The sequence below is a fragment of the Podarcis filfolensis genome (assembly GCF_964270895.1).
Source record: "Podarcis filfolensis genome assembly, chromosome: 3".
In the NCBI taxonomy this organism is placed as follows: domain Eukaryota; kingdom Metazoa; phylum Chordata; class Lepidosauria; order Squamata; family Lacertidae; genus Podarcis; species Podarcis filfolensis.
This window is the reverse complement of record NC_139606.1, coordinates 20,784,970-20,805,091: the sequence shown is the minus strand read 5'-3', so window position 1 is coordinate 20,805,091 and position 20,122 is coordinate 20,784,970. Positions and strand designations below refer to the sequence as shown.

General features: G+C 41.3%; 1 protein-coding gene across 1 annotated transcript in view; it reads left to right on the top strand.

Moving 5' to 3' along the window:
• APOB (apolipoprotein B) overlaps positions 1–19,557 on the top strand; it is a 48,122-nt gene extending 28,565 nt beyond the window's left edge. Inside the window, exons 24-29 of the mRNA XM_083606879.1 lie at positions 568–707; positions 1,884–2,257; positions 4,415–11,875; positions 12,972–13,074; positions 15,474–15,657; positions 16,636–19,557. Of these exons, the coding sequence (XP_083463005.1) occupies positions 568–707; positions 1,884–2,257; positions 4,415–11,875; positions 12,972–13,074; positions 15,474–15,657; positions 16,636–18,393 (10,020 nt within the window). The 3' untranslated portion in view covers positions 18,394–19,557. The remainder of the gene's footprint in view (positions 1–567; positions 708–1,883; positions 2,258–4,414; positions 11,876–12,971; positions 13,075–15,473; positions 15,658–16,635) is intronic.
• Positions 19,558–20,122: the final 565 nt, after the last annotated feature.

Sequence of the window (20,122 nt, the reverse complement as noted above, 5' to 3'; positions counted from 1 at the left end):
GGTACTAGGCAGGTGGGTTAGGGTGGGTTACGGTACCTATGGGACCGCCTCTCCTGGTATGTCCCACGGAGGACCTTAAGGTCCACAAATGACAACATTCTGAAGGTCCCAAGTTGCAAGGGGGTTAGAATGGTCTCAACTAGGGCCAGGGCTTTTTCAGTACTAGCCCCGACTTGGTGGAATGCTCTGCCACAAGAGACTAGGGCCCTGCGGGACTTGACATGTTTCCACAGGGCCTGCAAGACAGAGCTGTTCCGCCTGGCCTTTGGTTTGGACTCAGTCTGACCCTTATGTTTCCCTCCCCTTATGGTTTTGATCTATGGGCTACTTTTAAAATGAGGCTGCATTTTAACTTGTATTTTAAATTGAGGTCCCCCCCTATTATGTTTTTACTGTAATTTTACTGGTGTTAGCCACCCTGAGCCTGGCTCTGGCCGGGGAGGGCGGGGTATAAATAAAAATTATGATGATGATGATGATGATAATGATGATGATGATGAATTGCTCATTTCAACTTTTCTGATCACAAGGCTCTTTGTCGCTTGATATTTTATTCTGATCTTGCAGGCAACCAATACCTGGTTACAGCAGGCTTCCAAAAACGTTCCTTATGCGAAAAATCTACAGGATAAGTTAAGCGGACTCCAGGAGCTCAATTTTCAGAACATGGAACTTTTTGCCATCCCGGAGGAGCTTTTCTTAAAAAGGTAAAGTGAAAGATGACATGTCTTATTTGGTGCTGACAAGGACCCTTTGTGGCCTTGAAGCCGAGCCTCATTACTAAGGGCAAATTGTTCTTATACAAGATACACTGGTGCAAGATCCAGTTTATGACAAATGCCATGATCAGAACCATGTTTCTAGAAAAAATAGCCACCCATTGTCTTGCACTTTGATAGCTCCTGTCAGCTTTCTGCTAAAATTAGCACATTTTGTATAAGGGGAGTATACAAGGGGAGTGTAGTCTGGAATTTGGGAAGGGACGATAGCTCAGGGTAGATAACATGCTTTTTATCTCACGTTCAAGCCCTAGCATCTCCAGTTACAATGATCCCAGATAGCACATTATAGGAAAGACTCTCTGAGAGAGATCCCAGAGAGTATTGGTTGGTTGGTTGGTTGGTTATTTATTTATTTATTTATTTATTTATTTATTTACTTACTTACTTACTTACTTACTTACTTACTTACTTACTTTTTTAAAAAAAATCAGTTTTACACTACATATTTGAATTCAAACATTAAACATAATCATTAACATTTAGGATTCCCCGAATCCTGGGCTTCCCTCCATCCTTCCGTGGTTTCCATTTTCAATGTTTTTCAACTGCATCAAATGTTTTCTCTGTTTTTCTTAAAATAATCCATTTTTACTGAAGTTTATAGTACATTACAAGCGTTACTCAAATCCTGCCAAAGTTTTCAGATTGTTTACAGGGTTCTCTTAGGTAATTTGTCAGTTTCTCCCATTCCTTATTAAAGCTCCTCTCTCCCTGCTTTCTGATTTTCCCGGTCATTTTCGCCATTTCAGCGTAATCCATCATCTTCATCAGCCATTCATCTGTGGTTGGGACTTTATCTCCTTTCCAGTACCAGGCCACTAGTATCCGTGCTGCTGTCACTGCGTACATGAATAATCGTTTCTGCTTCTTTGATATCTCTGCACCTAAAATTCCTAGTAAAAAAAGCTTCTGGTTAAATTTATGTACCACCTTTCATCCGAAGGTTTCAGGACAGTTTACAGGATAAAAATACAGAGGATACAGGGGTGGATGAAGAAAAAAATCCAACCTAGAATAGGGCAGCTTCCTAGGCAAAGTGCAACCATTTGTTATTTTGTGGACTTTGTGGGATCTTAATTATGGGTAACTTTTTTATTGCAGCGATGGCCAGATCAAATACATTTGGAACAAGGAGAGTACTGTCATTACCATTCCACTGCCGTTTGGTGGAAGGTCATCCTACGACATGAGAGTGCCTAAGATTCTGGAAATGTCTCAAATGGCAATGCAGTCAATGGGAGGAAACATGGCTTCTCAAGAGTACAGGCTTCCTCGTTTCACCATCCCAGAGTCATACACGCTTTGGGTGCCTTTGCTGGGCACTTTCGAGATCTCTTCCAACATGTACAGCAATTACTACAACTGGTCAGGTTCCTACTCCTTGGCGAACACCACAAAGGATGTCTACAGCCTAAGAACAAACTACTTTGTGAGAGCTGACTCTGTTTTGGAACTACTTTCATATAATGTACAAGGTAAGAATCTGTTCCAGAGTGGTGGTGGAGATTATGAGCATATTACATAATTAATCGTGTGTTGTGTTTTCTCGTCGGTTCAATACTTTTTACTAGAAATATGTCACAGGCTCATTTCTCTGTGCATCAAGAGTTAATATGAGAAAATTAATAACTCATATTTGGCCAAGCCTCCTCTTGAGTTTGATAAAGCTCATGCTCACAAGGCTCCTTGTGAATGTATGATACCAGGGACTTACTCAATATTGTGACTGTTCATGCAAGGAATTACAGCAGCCTGATCATATTCTCCCATGTGCATTAATCTACCTAATTTGTTATACTAAACATGCAACACTATGAAGAAAAAAATCCTATGCAATAGTCACGTAGCAGTTTTGTTTTGCAAAGTTGTCCGCAGTCTTCTTTCTGTTTGCCTTTAGAACAATGTTGAGAGAAACAGGTCACTGTTATTCAGCTGGGGAACTGAGGCTGAGAGATAATGTCACACCCAAGGCTACTTAATGGCTGAGTTCTGATACTAAACCACAGCTTAATGTTCCATAGATGAGTTTCGGTCTCAGGAGCTTCTGTCCAGCTGCAAAAAGATCAGAAACTTTTGCTTCTGTTTTCAACTGACTGTGATTTGTTATGTGCAAACCTAGAACTATGGTTTAGGGACGCGGGTGGCGCTGTGGGTTAAACCACTGAGCTTAGGGCTTGCCGATCAGAAGGTCGGTGGTTCGAATCCCCGCGACGGGGTGAGCTCCCATTGCTCGGTCTCTGCTCCTGCCAACCTAGCAGTTCGAAAGCATGTCAAAGTGCAAGTAGATAAATAGGTACCACTCCGGCGGGAAGGTAAATGCCGTTTCCGTGCACTGCTCTGGTTTCGTCAGAAGCAGCTTCTTCATGCTGGCCACATGACCCGGAAGCTGTACGCTGGCTCCCTCGGCCAGTAAAGCGAGATGAGCGCCGCAACCCCAGAGTCGCCTTTGACTGGTCCTAATGGTCAGGGGTCCCTTTACCTTTACCTAGAACTATGGTTTAAGGCCGTAATCCCAAACTTGGATCTCCAGCTGCTGCTGTTTTTTACTACAATTCCCATCATCCCTGACCACCAGTGTTGCTAGCTAGGGATGGTGGGAATTGTAGTTCAAAAAGAGCTGGAGACAAAAGTTTGGGAAACACTGGTTTAAGGCCACAAGCTGTGATAAGAAACCACAGTCTGAACTTGGTTTATTTTCCTAAACCAATCAGTTTGCATACAACATAAAGTGTAATTAGGTGAAAATGAAAACAAAAGCTTTCAGTACCCTTAGGCCATGACACACGAGGGGAAGGGAGTGTTTGCAAGTCCAAGGCACATTCCTGTAAAGCTAAAATCTGTTTTAGTAGTATGTCCAAATGTAGCCAGTAAGAAAGGGGAAAGCTGGACCTAGGTATCCAGAATTCAAGTCCAGCCCATTATCCATTGTACCACACTGTATGTTGTCTGTATGTTGTTGTGGCCTTTCCCCTTCCTTTACATTAAAATCTTTTCATGAAAGTGCAAAAGAGACTCCATTTGAAAGGCACAAGCATTTCTGTATCACCAGCTTCCATTATCTAAAAACCAAACCAAGCCCCCAAAAAACCAAACAAACCTTTGGTGAGAAAGTAAATTGTACAGTTACTTCCATCAGTAAATTCTACAGTTGCTTCCATTGGTGGTGTCTACAGCCACAACCTAGTTAAACCTTAAATGCAAACTGAATGACAGTCTGGTTGCTAAATTGACAAACCCCACATATCATCTGTGTCTTAAAGGCTTCAATGGAATAATCCAAAACATGTCAGTACAGAAGTAAGCTATACCCAACTGAGCTCAATAAACCTTACTTTTAATGTAAGTCTTCATAGGATTGCAGGCTAAAATCCAAATGTTTGTTTTTAACTATGGTGGGCTTTAAGTTCCATTCAAGTCAATCCAACACACCTTTCCAAGTAAGTTCCATCAAAGTGGAACTTAACTTCTAGGTAAACATGCAGTAGTGTATATTTCTTGAATTTGGCTTGCAGGACCTATGAATGTAGAAGGGTGTGCAGTATATTCCAGCAAGGCACAGTAGCTCAAGTTATTTAGTTGTTGTTGTTGTTAAAAAAGTTGATTGTACTTTTCTCTTCTCTCTCCACCCCCAGGTCAGGGAGAAGCAAGTTTTGATGGGAACAACATGGCTTGTAATTATGAAAGTTCACTGCAACACAAACTCCTCAATTCAAATTTTAAATTTAGCGAAACAGGCAGTTTTGAACCCACTCCTGTGGGCAGGAGGACCCTCACACTGGTAACATCCAGCCCGCTGGGTACTCGGTTTTCCCTGTCTTATGCTGAAGATGCCGAATTTAGCAACAACTTGCTTCTTCAAAACAGAAACGTGGAAGGACAACTGAATATCGCTTCAGCCTTTGCTAAAACCACAGGCACACTGTCAAGCACCTTTGATGTGAACCAACTCGTTTGGGCAGGAGAATCCAATCTGAAGTTTGACTCTTCCTTGCTTCAGGCTACTAACCAGATGACTGCCAGGTTTACAGGTGGCCCATGGACAGTCAAGTCCATCTCAAATGTACAGAATGGTCTTCTGACTAACACGGCTTCCTTGAAGTATGAAAACAGCCAGCTGAAGTTTTCCTCTGAGACCGCTGGAAACCACAGAAGCTTTGCAGTTGCCAACAAGTTTGACTTCTCTGTGGACAGAAAGGGAGCTGCGCTTCGCTCCGAGTACCAAGCCAATTACGCAGAAAACCAATGCTATGCCCTGATTTCGAGCTCTGTTAACGGCCAAGGTGTCGAGCTGATTAGCCACATGTCTGGGAAAGGTGAAAGACTCAAAGCTGAGCACAAGTCTACATTAGGTGTTAACCTCGATGGCCTGGCAAGCACTGCAACAACAAACCTGCAGTTTAATCCATTGAAACTGGAGAACGAAATGAATGCCCGGATTGGCGTCGCTGGGGCTTCCGTGAAGATCAATACAGGAGGACACTTTGGGAAACACAATGCAAAATTTGATTTGGATGGAAGAGTGGCTCCCACAGAAATCGTGCTGACAAGTGTATATCAAGGCAGCATTTTGGATGCAGACAGCAAGAACACCTTAACCTTCAGGGTGAACAAAGGCGGACTAAGGTTTGCAAACAGCTTGATCGGGTCATACAAAGGAATGAAGCTGGAAAACACTCATGACCTGAACATCGTGGGCTTGTCGTTGACTTACGCTTCCAATTTAGACCACACCATCAGTCTGGGCAAGTCCCACAAACACCACTTGGACTTCCAGCTGCAACCCTATTCTCTCACAGCCAATGTGAACAATGACTTGAAATTCGGCGGTGCTGATCTAAACAACAACGCACGGTTACAACTTGAGCCCCTGAAGGTTAATCTGGATGGCAATGTGAAAGGTGCCTACAGCGGCGATGAAGTGAAGCATGCCTATACCTTTACCTATGCAGATCTGGTGGCGCATGTTAAGACCGACACAGTAGCAAGCATTCGAGGTGCAGCTCTCACCCACAGAGTTAACTTGGACGTTGCAGGTCTCTCTTCGTCGGTCGTCATCAACACAAACTGTGACTCAAAATCCCTAACCTTTTCCAATGCAATACGATCTGTTGCAGCCCCATTTACTGTCACCGTTGACATGCATACAAATGGGGATGGGAGACTCTCAATCTTGGGAGAGCAGTCAGGACAGCTGTACAGCAAATTCCTGCTAAAAGTCGAACCCCTTGCTTTCTCACTTTCTCATGATTATCGGGGATCCACTGGCCACAACTTCAATTCTGAGAAAAGATACAAGACATTACTGGAGAACAAGGTCACTGCTCTTTTTACGCCATCTGAGCAAAGAAGTACATGGAAGATGAAGAGCCAGCTGAACAATAATGTGTACACTCAAGATTTTAGTGCTTTTAATGATGCAGAAACTATTGGGGTGGAGCTGGATGGAAAAACCTTAGCAGATCTTTCTGTACTGGACTTTCCTATAACTATACCATTCACAAACCGGGGGAGAGTCAATTTAATTGATGTTTTAGATTTAAGGGAAAACGTAGCCCAGACACAAGAGTTTGGACTTGCTCTTTCTGTGAAGTATGATAAGAATGAGAACATGCATGTCATCAATCTGCCCTTCTTGGAAAAGCTACCAGCTTACTATGAGCAAATGAGGCAGTCCATCTTAGCTGTACTCAAATCTATTCAGAAGAACCTGAAGGGTGTAAATATAGATCAGGTTGTGAGAAAATATAGGGCAGCATTAGATAAAATCCCCCAGCAGGTTAATAACTATGTGAAGACATTTGATCTGGAAAGCAAAGTGAACAACCTGAAAGAGAAACTGGATGCATTTGCAAAGGATTACAGCATAACAGTGGATGACCTTGAACTTGCTTTGGAAAATGCCAAAACTAATCTCCAGGCAGCTTTGTCTAAACTGCAGGTTTTCCTGGTTGAAACTGAAAAGTATATAAGGAGCAATTATGACTTAAAGGCAGCTGTTGTGCAACTTATTGAGCAGATTATTGAAAAAATGAAAGTTATAGACAGGCAATATGAAATCAGTAAAAAAATGATTGACACAATTCATCAACTGCAATCTGCCATCTCTCAGTATGACTTTAACCAGATAGGAAGCAGTGCTGCTGCTTGGGTTCAAAATATGGATGCTGAGTACAAAATCAAAGCTCGAGTGCAAGAAAAACTAGATCAGCTGAAGAAACAGATACAGAATATAGATGCCCAACGCATTGCAGAGAGTTTGAAGCAGCAAGTGGAGGCAATTGATATTAGAACACTTATAGAGAAGCTGAACGTGTCCTTTCCCATTCAGAAACTTAATCAAATTCTGGAGCAAATTAAAGATCTTCTTCTAAATTATATGGAGGACTACAAAGTGACTGAGAAGATCAATATACTTCGGAACAAAATGCATGAACTTATTGTGAACTATAGAGTTGATCAGCAGGTCAAATTTCTAATGGACAAAATAGTTGAGTTGTATAATCAACAGAAAATTGGAGAAACAATCCAGAAATTAACCCTGTCTCTGAAAAAAATTGACATAAAATCATTCTTCAACCAAGTACTGAAATTCATTGATGATGCTGTTAGGCAGCTCCAATCATTTGATTACACAAATCTGGTGGATGAAGTCAACAACTTTCTTGATTTTGTTATCAAGAAGCTGAAGTCATTTGATTACAACAAATTTGTAGATGAAACAAACAATAAAATCCGGGAAACAACACAGAAAATCAATGATGAAATCAAAGCCTTGGAGCTACCTCAGAAAATGGAAGCTACAAAACAATACATCAAAGATGTCGCTGCTGTGGTTTCTCAGAACATACAGAAACTAAAAGACACTAGACTTGCCATCATCGTTAACTGGCTTAGTGATCTCCTAAGCTCAACAGCATTAAGTGAACTGAAAAGTAAAGCTTGTGAGTACCTGGAAGATGCACGTGCGAGAATTTATCAAATGGATATCCCATTAGAAATCCGGGGATACCTTGAGAAGGTCAGCCAGCTCTACAGCACCATAATCACCTTCCTAGATGATCAATGGAAAACTGTCTCAAAGAAGATTACCCTTTTAGCTGAGCAATACAATGTAAAAACTATGGCTGACAGTTTCAACCACTTTGTTGAAACTGGTTTCAAAGTTCCTGAGATCAGAGCAGGCATAATCAACATACCAGCTTTTGAAGTCAGTCTCCGGGTCTTGCGGGAAGCCACCTTTCAAACTCCAGATTTCCTTATTCCACTAACTGACCTGCGTGTCCCATCTTATCAGGTAAACCTCAAGAAATTGAAAGAAATCAGAATTCCAGTCAGATTTACTACTCCTGAGTTCACCATTCTAAATACATTCAAGGTGCCATCTTATACAATTGATTTGAATGACATCAAGCTGAAGATTGTGAAGACGATTGACCAGATCATGTCGAGTGACTTTCAGCTGCCAACTGCTGATGTGTATTTCCAAAATATAAAGATGAAAGATATGTATTTTTCTGACTATTCTTTCCCAGAAATGAATTTCCCTGAGCTCCAAATACCTGAATTACTGATCCCAAAACTAAATTTGAATGAATTCCAGTTCCCAGAGATCCAAATTCCAGAATTCCAGCTGCCCCGCATTCCACACTCTGTGATGGTCCCTACATTTGGAACATTGTCTGGTGCTTTCAAAGTAACCTCTCCCTTCTTCACATTGACTACTAGTGGTGCTTTTAAGAACACAACAGCTTTTGCCCACAGCCCAGAATTTTTGGGGTCTATTTCAGCAGTAGCAACATCCAAAATCAACTGCCTTGCTTTTGAAATGACTGCAGATACAAGTCTCTCAGCTCCCGAGATGCAGCAGTTAATCCTAAGGGACAACCTGAAGTTCTCCCACATGTACATTGATGCTATTCATGCAGGTGAAATAACATTTTTGGGGACTTCTGTTCGGGGAAATGCAGAAACTACAGCAAAATTCCATACTGAGCGTAACTCTATAGATCTGTACAATCAATTAACAGGCAGCCTCCAGAAGAAGATTTCCTTAGAGAGCAGGACAACCTACAGACACAGGCTATATATTCCAAATTTCAGCAGCCAAGCAGAATTAAGTAATGAAATAAAAACAGCACTAGAAGCAGGACGCATATCAGCTACTTCCATTGGCAGAGGAGACTGGAAATGGACAGCCTTTGATTACTCTGGTGAAGGAACCCATGAATCAAGTGTCAGCTTCGGTTTAGGGGGATCTATAGCTTCATTCGTAGCACAAAACAAGATCAATGATAAGTACTTGAGAGTCAACCAAAGACTGGCATATGAATATAATCTACCAAGTTCTGCAAGGCTTGAAGTTCAATCTGTAGTAGAATCTCCACAGCTGGGACGTAGTGACTTAAATGTACAAGGCACAGGGAATCTTGCAGAGCTCAAAACAGAACTGAGGGGCACACACAATGCTAAGCTGAACGGACGCATATCTGGGACTATAAATAATGATGTGAACTTCTTGGTGCAGCCCTTTGAACTGAGCACATCAACAAATAATAACATGAATGTAAAAGTTAGTTTCCCAATGAAAATCGTTGGCAAAATTGAGCTCGTGAATAATTATATACTGGCACTGAGTCCCTCCACTCAACAAGTCAGCTGGGCAGCTGAGGGCAGATTTAATCAATACAGATATGTCCATAACATGTCTGCTGGTAACAACGAAGAAAGTATTGAAGCTTCTGTGTCCATGAATGGTGATGCTAACTTGGAGTTCCTAAAAAATCCCCTCTCGTTTCCTGAACAATCTATCATGGGCATCAAGACACCCCCCATGCAAGGATACTCTCTGTGGGAAGACTCAGGGCTGAAGAATTTACTGAAGACTACAAAGCAATCATTTGATTTAAACCTGAAAGCTCAGTACAAGAAGAACAAAAATATGCACTCGTTTCAAATTCCTTTGGATGGAGTACATCAAGCCCTGAATCAGTACATTGCAACCTTCAACAGGCACTTTGAGAAAGGTAGAGACAACACCTTAGCATTCCTGACCGAGTCCTATAACCAAGCCAAGACCAAGTTTGACAAGTACAAAATAGATACTTCAGTTAACAAAGTCCCACAGACATTCAGGATTCCAGGGTACACTGTTCCAGTGGTCAACATTGAGGTATCTCCTTTTACTGCTGAGCTCCCAGCTTTTGGCTATGTGATCCCTAAGGAAATGAGCACTCCAAGTTTCACTGTCCCACTTGTTGGGTTTTCAGTGCCATCCTATACATTGGTCCTTCCATCATTGGAGTTGCCAGTCCTTCATGTTCCCCAAGGTCTGCAGACTCTTAAGCTTCCCAGCTATCGAGCACACTCGCCTTTAAACAGAATCTACATTCCAGCCATGGGAAATATTACCTATGAATTTTCATTCAAATCTAGTGTGATTACCCTGAACACAAATGCTGGCCTTTTTAACCAATCTGATATTATTGCTCGCTTGAGTTCGTCCTCCACTTCTGTGATTGATGCCCTGCAATATAAATTGGACGGAACAACCAGCCTCACAAGGAAAAGAGGGTTGAAGCTAGCAACTGCATTATCCCTGAACAACAAATTCATAGTGGGAAACCACGACAGCACCATCAGTCTCACCAGGAGAAATATAGAAGCTTCAGTGATTACCACAGCAAAAAGCAGCATGCCAGGCTTGAACATGAATTTTAGGCAGGAGCTTAAGGGAAATGCTAAATCAAAGCCAGTCATTTCCTCAGCTATTAATCTAAACTACGCTCTTGACACTCGTGGTGCCACTGCTGAAGGAGCAGTTGTCCACAAGGCCACCTTGGAAAGCATTGTATCTTATATATCTGTAGATACTTCAACCAATGCTTTCATCAACGGAGAGCTTCACAAGAGAAGACCATTTTCTGGAAAGTTGGTTCATGAAGCAGATGCCTACCTAAATGCTAAAGGTGCTCGTTCCTCAGTCAAATTTGAGACCACCTCTGACATTGATGGAATTTGGAAGTTTGACACAAAAGAAAATGTTGCCATTGAAGCATCCACTCGTCGTCTTTATGCATTATGGGACCACAATGGAGAAAATCATTTGAAATATTATCCAATTGTAAGAACTGAAGGACATCAGAACTGCAAAGTGACTTTAGAAGTAGAGCCTGGAAGTATGTCAGTGCATCTTCAGGTACAAGCTAGCCAACCAAATAATTTCTTCGGTGAGACTTCAGTTAATCAAGACTTTTCCATTGCCACCAACAGTGAGAATCAGAAGATTGAGTGGAAGATTGAAGGCCAAACCCTCTCCCTCTTCCTTGGACATCACTTGCAGTTATCAAATGACAACACAGAAGCTCATTTTGACCTGTCCAGTTCTTTGGGAGGTCATGTAGCTTTCCTCAGAGGCCTTGTGCTGCCAGTTTATGACAAGAGCTTATGGCAGATCTTGAAATTAGATGACACCACTAGTCTTCAAGAAAGGCAGTACTTAAATTTGTCAACATCCTTCGTATACACAAAAAATGAAGATGGGTACTTTATCCCCATAAATGTCAACCAGCTGACGGATGGATTTACATTCACAATTCCTGAAATTAATTTACGGGATATCAAAATCCCCCAAAGACTGACCACCACGCCATTTCACATTGGATTTCCATCACTTCCAAAAATTCAGTTTCCTCAGTACGATGTAGTGACCAGCTTGAAAGAATATAAAATTCCCTACTTTGAGGTGACTATACCTGAGAAGCTATTAACTGTATCTGAATATACTCTTCCAAAGACTCTTGCTCTGGGTAAAATCTTTGTGGACTTCAGCGCTGCAGCCAAGAAGATAGCTGACTTTGAGTTGCCTACGATTACTATTCCTGAACAGCAGATTGAAATCCCAGCCATTAAAATCTCCTTCCCTGCTGGAATCTACATCCCCACTTTTGGAGCTTTAGGTGTTTCTTTCAAAGCTGCTTCACCATTGTACAGTACCACCTGGAAAACAGATTTCAAGAACAATAAAGACTCTTTCAACCATTCCATTGATTTTACTGCATATTCACCACTGCAGTTCCTGGCCTATGATCTGAAAGGTAAGATATTTTATATATATATTTATATAAGTTTTAGGTGTCTTGGATCCTGAGGGAAGTTTTTGCAAGGGAAGTGTGTCCCATCCTCTCCAGCCACCTGCATTCCCTCAAAACAACAACAACAACAACCTGTGAATGGAAGATGCCTTCACTAAATTTTGGGTGATTCCCCCCCCCAGCACCCCTCACCCCTCCTTTCATACTGTTCAGAAGTTGCTGCCCGAAGCTTTTCAGGGAACACAGGCAGCTTTTAGTAGTCAGGCCACTTTCCTTTCATAAACTTCTTCCCATTTACTTATCTTCATATCAAAACCACTGTACCTCAGTCAAAAGGTACATACTATACCAAAAGAATGAAATAAAAAAGCTACATTGTGGAAGGAAAATGAAAGAGTGTGCTAGGAATCTGATACTTCAGGCAGTATCTGAAGTAATAGGAATTATACTTCAATTTTTAAAAGAGTTTCACCAATATTTTCAGTAATATTTTCAGCTGTCCCATAAGGCAGACTAACATTATTATGTAATCACATATTGCTGTTGGAGGTGGCCAGGGACCAAATATGAAAGGTCAACTAGGTAGTTTAAGGCTAGAGGAAGATTTTGACTCATAGAGGGACATTTGAACCAGGAATATCCATTGTTCTCCTCCGAGTCACTGCCTTTTGCACTTTCCCCTTCCTCAAAACACATTTTCTTATGCCCTCTCCTTTTTGGAGTATCTCTGGTATGGAGATACTCCAAAAAGGATCCTCCATGGAGAGGAAAAAGTGTGGGAATGCCATGATTCTGAGGAGCACCTCATATGGACAACAGGTAGAGGAACGGGAAGCTTTCTATCCCCATTAAACAACACCTATAGATGAGCCCCTAGTTTACAGATGGGTCTGTGCAGTAGACCAGCTCTCTATAATAGTTGCAGCAGATCCTGTAAAATGTAGAAACCAATGACAAAAACTTCTGCATTCAGTGCAGCCATTTATTATTTAATGGAAAAGTGAGATGTTGAGTACACATCATCTCAGCCCTAGACTTTCAATGCAGGCTCCATTTACATTAGCTATAATTTCACCTGTGTGGAACCTTTGCTTCATAGGTGTGTGGATCTACAAAGGTAACAACATCGAAGGAAACAGCAACTTTGTGCATCGTGACCTGAGTGCAGAATATAAAGAGCGTCTCACTGTACTAGAAAATGGGTAAGGACTTGTTTTTGTCAACCTAAACGGCACACTCTATAGGGAATCCCAATTCAATGAGCTATGGCCATTATAAAATGTGTGCTAAATGTTGTCCTTTCACTTAGTGTGCTCCTAACAACCCTCTCTCCCCCCAAAATGGGAGAAGGGAGGGAAGGCCATCCAAGGAAACATGTCTGAAGGTGCCATCTGCTCTACTTTGAGATTTGAAAACGGGAGGTGATAGTCAACTAAGTCATATTCAGTCTTCTTTTTTTAAGTTTTTTTATTCAAAATTAAAACAAGACATATTATCCAAAAACATGTCATCCTTGTTCCCCCGCCCCATTTTTCCTCCCTCCCCTCCTCCCACCCCCCCCCCCCGCCCCACCCCCCGGCTTCCCTCAGTTCCAGTCTTTGGTTTCTCTGAGACTGCTGTTTTCTGCATGTTCTCCGAGACTGCTGTTTTCTGCCAAGGAGTCCAGTTCGCTTTGTTGCGTCTTCAGATACTTTGTAAAGAGTTCCCATTCATCCTTAAAGTCACAGTTATCCTTGTCCCGTAGCTTATATGTCAGTTTTGCCAGTTCTGCATAGTCCGTCAATTTTTCTTGCCATGATTCTTTAGTTGGGGTTTCTTCAGTCTTCCATCCTTGTGCTACCAGAGCTCTCACAGCTGTTGTCGCATACATGAAGATGTTTTTCAACTTTTTTGGCAGGTCTTTCCCTACAATCCCCAACAAAAATGCCTTAGGTTTTTAAACAAATGTTAAATGGAACATTTTCTTCAATTCATTGTATATCATATCCCAAAATTTTTTAATTACCTTACAATCCCACCACATATGATAAAATGTCCCTTCCTTTTCCTTACACTTCCAACATATATTTGAACTAGTTTTGCACATTTTCCCTAACTGCACTGGTGTTGTGTACCATCTATACATCATCTTCATGTAATTCTCCTTCAATAGGGAACAATCTGTAAACTTTAAATCAGTTTTCCATAATTTTTCCCAATCTTCCATCATAATGCTGTGCCCTACATCTTGAGCCCATTTAATCATAACTGATTTTACCTCTTCATCTTTCGTCTCCCATTCTAATAATATGCTGTATGCGGTCTTCAGTAATTTCACTTTCCTTTCGATCGCTTCCGTTTGAAACCGAGATCTTGTATAACTGAATCCTTTCTTGCTATCTTCTTTATGTGTTTCATATAGTTGTCGATAATGCAACCCAAGTTGTATTCAGTCTTATTCAGTGGGTTTACTCTGTGTTTGACAAAATTGCCTATCACGCAAGGTCTTTTTGTGGATTCCATCACCAGATATGAGACTTTATTCCAAAGTGGGGCAGAATCTCTTCACTAGTTTCCTGGCAGCTGGGTCTCCGGCTGCTTGCTGGGAGGAAGAGGGGGGAGTTTACAATCACACCAGCAAAGTCAATATGGTGCTTCTAACTGTGCGTTTGAGTTTTTGTGAAGGGCAGGGGACAAATATTTATAATAAACAAATGAGTCCCTGGATAGCTCAGTTGGTAAGAACATGGCCTGGATCATGGCAAGGTTGCAGGTTCAATCCCTGTATGGGACAGCTGCATATGGCCTAGGACCCTCGTACCTACGGGACCGCCTCTCCCGGTATGCCCCACGGAGGACCTTAAGGTCCATAAATAGCCACACCCTAGAGAACCCGGGCCCTAAGGAAGTTAGATTAGCTTCAATCAGAGCCAGGGCCTTTTCAACTCTGGCTCCGGCCTGGTGGAACGCTCTGCCTCATGAGACCAGGGCCCTGCAGGATCTGATTTCTTTCCACAGGGCCTGTAAGACAGAGTTGTTCCACCTGGCCTTTGGCTTGGAGCCAATTTGATTCCCTCCCCCTCTTTCTTTTTTCTTTTTCCTTTTTCCTCCTGTGATGAGGCTGCCTTTTAATATTTTAATGTTTCAATATTTTAATTGTTGTATTTTAATCTTGTTTTTAAGTTGTATTCATTCAACATGTTTTTATTATTGCTTGTTAGCCGCCCTGAGCCCGGCCTTGGCTGGGAAGGACGAGGTATAAATAGTAGTAGTAATAGTAATAGTAATAGTAATAATAATAATAATAATAATAATAATAATAATAATAATAATAATTCCTGCAGGGAGTTGGATTAGATGAGCCCAGTGCTATTTTTCTAGAAAAGAGATGCTGGAGCTCACCATGAACTTGGCAATGACACCCACCTGAGAGGTGCCAGAGCTGAGCTCCAGTTGTTGTTGTTTTTAAAAAGCCCTGGATGGGATCCTCAGATTCCCTTCCCACTCTACAATTCTATAATTCTAAGCCTTCTGAGATATACATTCATTTAAAATCAACTGTATTTTTAAATTAATAACAATTCATAATTACCTTTTCTCTGATTGATTCTGCCTGCTTTAGAACCACTGACTACACGATATCTCTGGATGTCACCAGCCCAACCTTCACTGATGTTCAAGTGCATTTCCATGAACAGACCGCAAGAGTTGCTACCTCAATATCTTCATCTTCAGCTGGAACCCTTGGCTCTCTCATCAGTCTGGATACGGATACTTTCAAGGGCGAGGTTTTCTACCGAACTCTGGTAAGCATGGCCAGAATTAGGCCGTGTGCTCTTGCTTAAAGGATCATGAACTTACTACTTTATGATAGATGGGTTTGAAGGCAGAAGAGGCGGAAGTCAAGTTTTATTGTGACAGTCTTGTGTTGTGAGGTCCCTGTTAACTGATTTGGACTGGTTCACACCAGGAACAGAGGTGTGGTGAGAACAGGCTGCTCTGTGACAAAGGGATCTGTCTTTCCATTTGGGGTCTGTCTCTGAATATATCGCCAGACTTCTAGCAGTACCATGAGGAGAAGACTAAGATGTGTTTTTCTAATGCCACTTTTAACTTATTTGTAGATGTTAGCCTAATGCAGGCTTCTCCTACATGTTGCCCCACCCCAAAGTTTTGGACTTCAACTCCCATCATCCCTGATAATTGGCCATTGGATTTTTAAATTATATATGATTACTGCAAAAAGAAGCTATATCTATGCACCGGGTCATATTCTGCCAATTTTTTGTTTCATGTTACTTTTTATTTCCCATATTTTAGTGTCCTTGGGTTGACTAAAATTATTTAATAATTTAGATAGGCTTAGGATTTAAGTATGCTAGGATAGAATTTAAGATGTTTAAAGACAAATCTGAAAGAATGAAAGATGTCAAGTGACTAAGTTAAATTTTCTGAGAAAATTGAGTTTGGAATGATATATAATGAAATTCAACCAAGGGGATTTGAGGAAGTCACTAAATAATGTTACCAAGATTTAAATAGGATGTATGTTGGTGTGTTTGTTTGTGTGTTTGTGTTTTAAAAATCTTTGGAAAATTAATAAAAATGTTGAAGGAAAAAAAAGTAATAATTTAGGAAGGGCAGGCAAACAGGCACAAGCCATAACCACGGATATGATAAACATTGGTGCAAAATAAGTCTATTAGTGGAAGACATGTCTTGGGCTTTTCTTGGCAAAGTAGTGGGTGAGTGACAGTTCCTAAAAATGTGTTTTGTATTTGCAGTCTAACCCTCAGGAAGTCGTCGATGTCTTTAAAAGCGAGATATCATTCCGAAATCCTGAACTGATTCAAGTCAAAGCCAACTGGAAAGAGGATGCTGCCATAGACCTACTTGAAGGCTTAAAAGAGAAGGTGCCTAAAATAGCCGGTGCTTTGTACAACTGTGTTAACAAGTACCACCATGAGCATATGGGTATTGAGATCAACACTGCCACCTTGAAGCTGAAGGACAACCTGAAACATAATGCTGACATGTCTTACAGAGCTACTTTAAACACTATCAACGAACTGGAACAGAGGCTGCATGGCATAACTAACCAGGTCACTGGGGAATATGAAATCTTGAGGAAGAAAGCCAAGAAGATGTACCACCAAGCTGCAGATCAAGCCAACCAGATGGACTATGACCAAATCAGAGCCCAGTTTTTTGAAGCCACCATGAATATAATCGCAGAATACCATAAAAGGGTGAAGCGTCTTATTGATTCTGCCATAGAATTCTTGAAGGTAACAAAATTCCAGGTGCCAGGAGTAGACGGAGAGCACACTGGTGAAGAACTTTATGTGATGGCCACTGAGAAGTTAGCAAACACTGCAGAGCTCTGCATCACAAAAATGCAGGAATATTTTGATGACCTGAATGCATATGCGAATGAACTGGAGGTTAAAATTCCAATTTCCGGCCAGACCCTCAAAGTTCGTGACATACTTGATGAAATTAAGGTCTTTCTAACACATGTTAGAAATAGAGTCAGTAACCTATTTCTTGCCCTTGAAAAGATTGACTTCACACAATATCTAAGAGAGCTCAAGGAAGTCGCTCAGCAAGTTTTCAAAGCAGCAGAAGATCTGATTGCAAATTTGAAAGCCCAAAACTATGAACATTTAAAAGCCCAGGCAAGACAACTCTTGGTCAAGATCCGGCAAGGACTCAATGAGTTAGCAAGCAATATAGGATACTTCGCTCAGCAGGTTGGAAAGTTTATCCAGCAGACTTTGCAGGTTAGTTCCGTGGAGATAGAGCGTTTGCTGCAAAGCATCAAAGCCCTGCGGGAGGAATATTTTGACCCAAGCGTTGTTGGGTGGTCTGTTAAATATTACGAAGTGGAAGAGAAGGTGTTGGCTTGGCTGAAGGGTCTGATCAATGATGTGGTAGAATGGCATGCCAAATGGATCAGTGGGGCTTCTGACATGGTTGCACACCTGGCAGATCAAGTGAAAGATTTTTTGGAGAACTATGAAACTGAATTCTCCAAGTCGGCTCATGACAAGATTCTATACTGGTCGGAAGCTGCTAAGAAGAGTGCTGCAGAACAAAACCAAAAAGTCAAGGCAAAGGTAAATGAGGCATACGAGCACCTGTCTGATTCCTGTGCAAGGCTTATGGCTAACACTAAGACCCTGATAGACCTGACAATAGAAAACTATACTGCATTCCTCCGGTACCTCCAACAGCTTCTGGATCAGTTTGAACAAGCGACAGCTGACACACTGAGGCCCTATATCGTCGTCCGCCCAGGAGAGCTCAGGATAGACATCCCAAAACCATTTGACTTGCCAACCATTTATCAGATGAGCCAGCTCAGCGAGGAAGATATGAGAAAGAAACTGGAAATAACACGTGAACTGATTCAGCAAGGTGTCGAACAAAGCTCCAGGAAATGGGAGGATCTGCAATATTTCATTGATCAGCAGATCAGCGCTGGGCAACTGACCATGCAACAGATCAAGGAAAATGTACAGAAGCGCTTGCAATCTTGAACGGACAAAGAGAAAGAAAGGTAGTGCAAACTTTTACCACGCCATATTTAAAGCCAGCAGCAATCATTGCTCTTGGAACATCAGAAAGCTATTTGTTTGAATTTGGCATTTGTAAATGAAAACGGAATAATTTGTGGGTTAGTCTAATGCTTTTCAAAAGCCAATAAATTAATTCTTTGTGACATTTTAGTGTCCTTTCATTGAAACCAGTTTTCTTTTAGGTCATAGGTCATAATCCAGTATTTTTTAATGGAAGCCTTTACAGAGGCTTCAGATGGAACAGGGCTACATTGAGCAAAACGTTTTGAAAATTGCTTCAATGGAAGATGAGAACCCAATGGAACAAGAAGTAGCATGTGATGAAAAAGTCAGCCTAAGAACCCAGCTAAAGAATGTGAACTATAAATAAATTTTAATTAGGCAAGTAACAGGAGGAAAGTAGGCAGAAGCGTACGTGTTGGGTTGGAATGTGCATTCTCCATAAAACTAAACAAAGGCATCATCAGTGAATAAAATTGATCTGTCTACAAAGTTAAACATTAAGTTTCTTTTGTGCCCTAAATAGTCCTCTAACCAGTCAAGGGTCAAGCACTGTACTTGTCAACATAGTTTCCCTTTTTTCCGTCAACCGTGTTAGTATTTTCTGGTTTGTAGAATCATTATTTTTATATTTCTATTTTAATTGTTGAATATTTTATTTTTGGTTCAATCCAAGGCCCACCATTGTTTCAGGCAATCTTCAGCTTAAACTGAGGTTGTCAGATCCTTGTTCTGAAGCAGGCTGGTGTCCCACTGTTTTTACTCTGCCAGTACTACTTAAATAGGCAAAGTTCATTAGAGGTAGTATTTCAAGAATGAGCACTCTCTTGCTGCTCAGCTGTTGAAAGTGCAGGAGCCTTCTCTGGGCAACCTCGCAGGAAGGCCTCATGCAAATATTCCTAAGTTTGAAAATTCTGAAATTTCTGAAAGCAAAATATTTGGGCCTAATAATTTATTTGGTTTTATATTTAGCCATTAGAACACACTGTACATATCAGAGATGAGACTAATAGGATTCCCACCCTTTCTTGTTCCCTTCTTTCTTTTCTCAGAACAAACTTGTTTTGCAATGTCAGTAGAAAAGTTGTGTATATGTATCCTTTAATTAAACAGTTCACTCTGCTAGCTTCTGTATTTTTTTCCCCTTACCTTGTTAATTTATGAAAGGAGGTTTGTTCTGTTTTGTTTTCTTTGAATCATATTCTTTTCATTCTCTTTTCCTGGGACACTTTTTGGGTTCATTATAAAGGGATTTTACAAGTGTGTTCTAAGTCTGTCAGAGATGACTCCCATCTTTGGAAAACGATTCTCATTATTGGAAGCTAAACCTTTGGCAGAGGAACCAAAGAATTTCAAGAATAGCCCTATCAACTCCATCCCATCATGGTTTCTCCATTTTGTTTATGGGATTCTGCTCACAGGATGCTCTGGCTAGGGTCAGTGAAGAGTCTGTGACTCCGTCGGGTAGGAGGCAGCCCGTCCTTTTCACCCATTTGAAATGGTTTACATACACAAACACCAGTTGCGAGGCCGACACTTTGATGAGCAGCTCAATAGTCATGGGCTTTCACTGCTTCCAGAAGGTCTGGGTCCGGGCAAGTCTAAAAGAGAAGAGAATCAAGAGAGGCTTCTCAGTAGCCTTGGGGTTCTGACTTAGCACACATAGTAAGCTGAAGAGGGCATTCCTCAT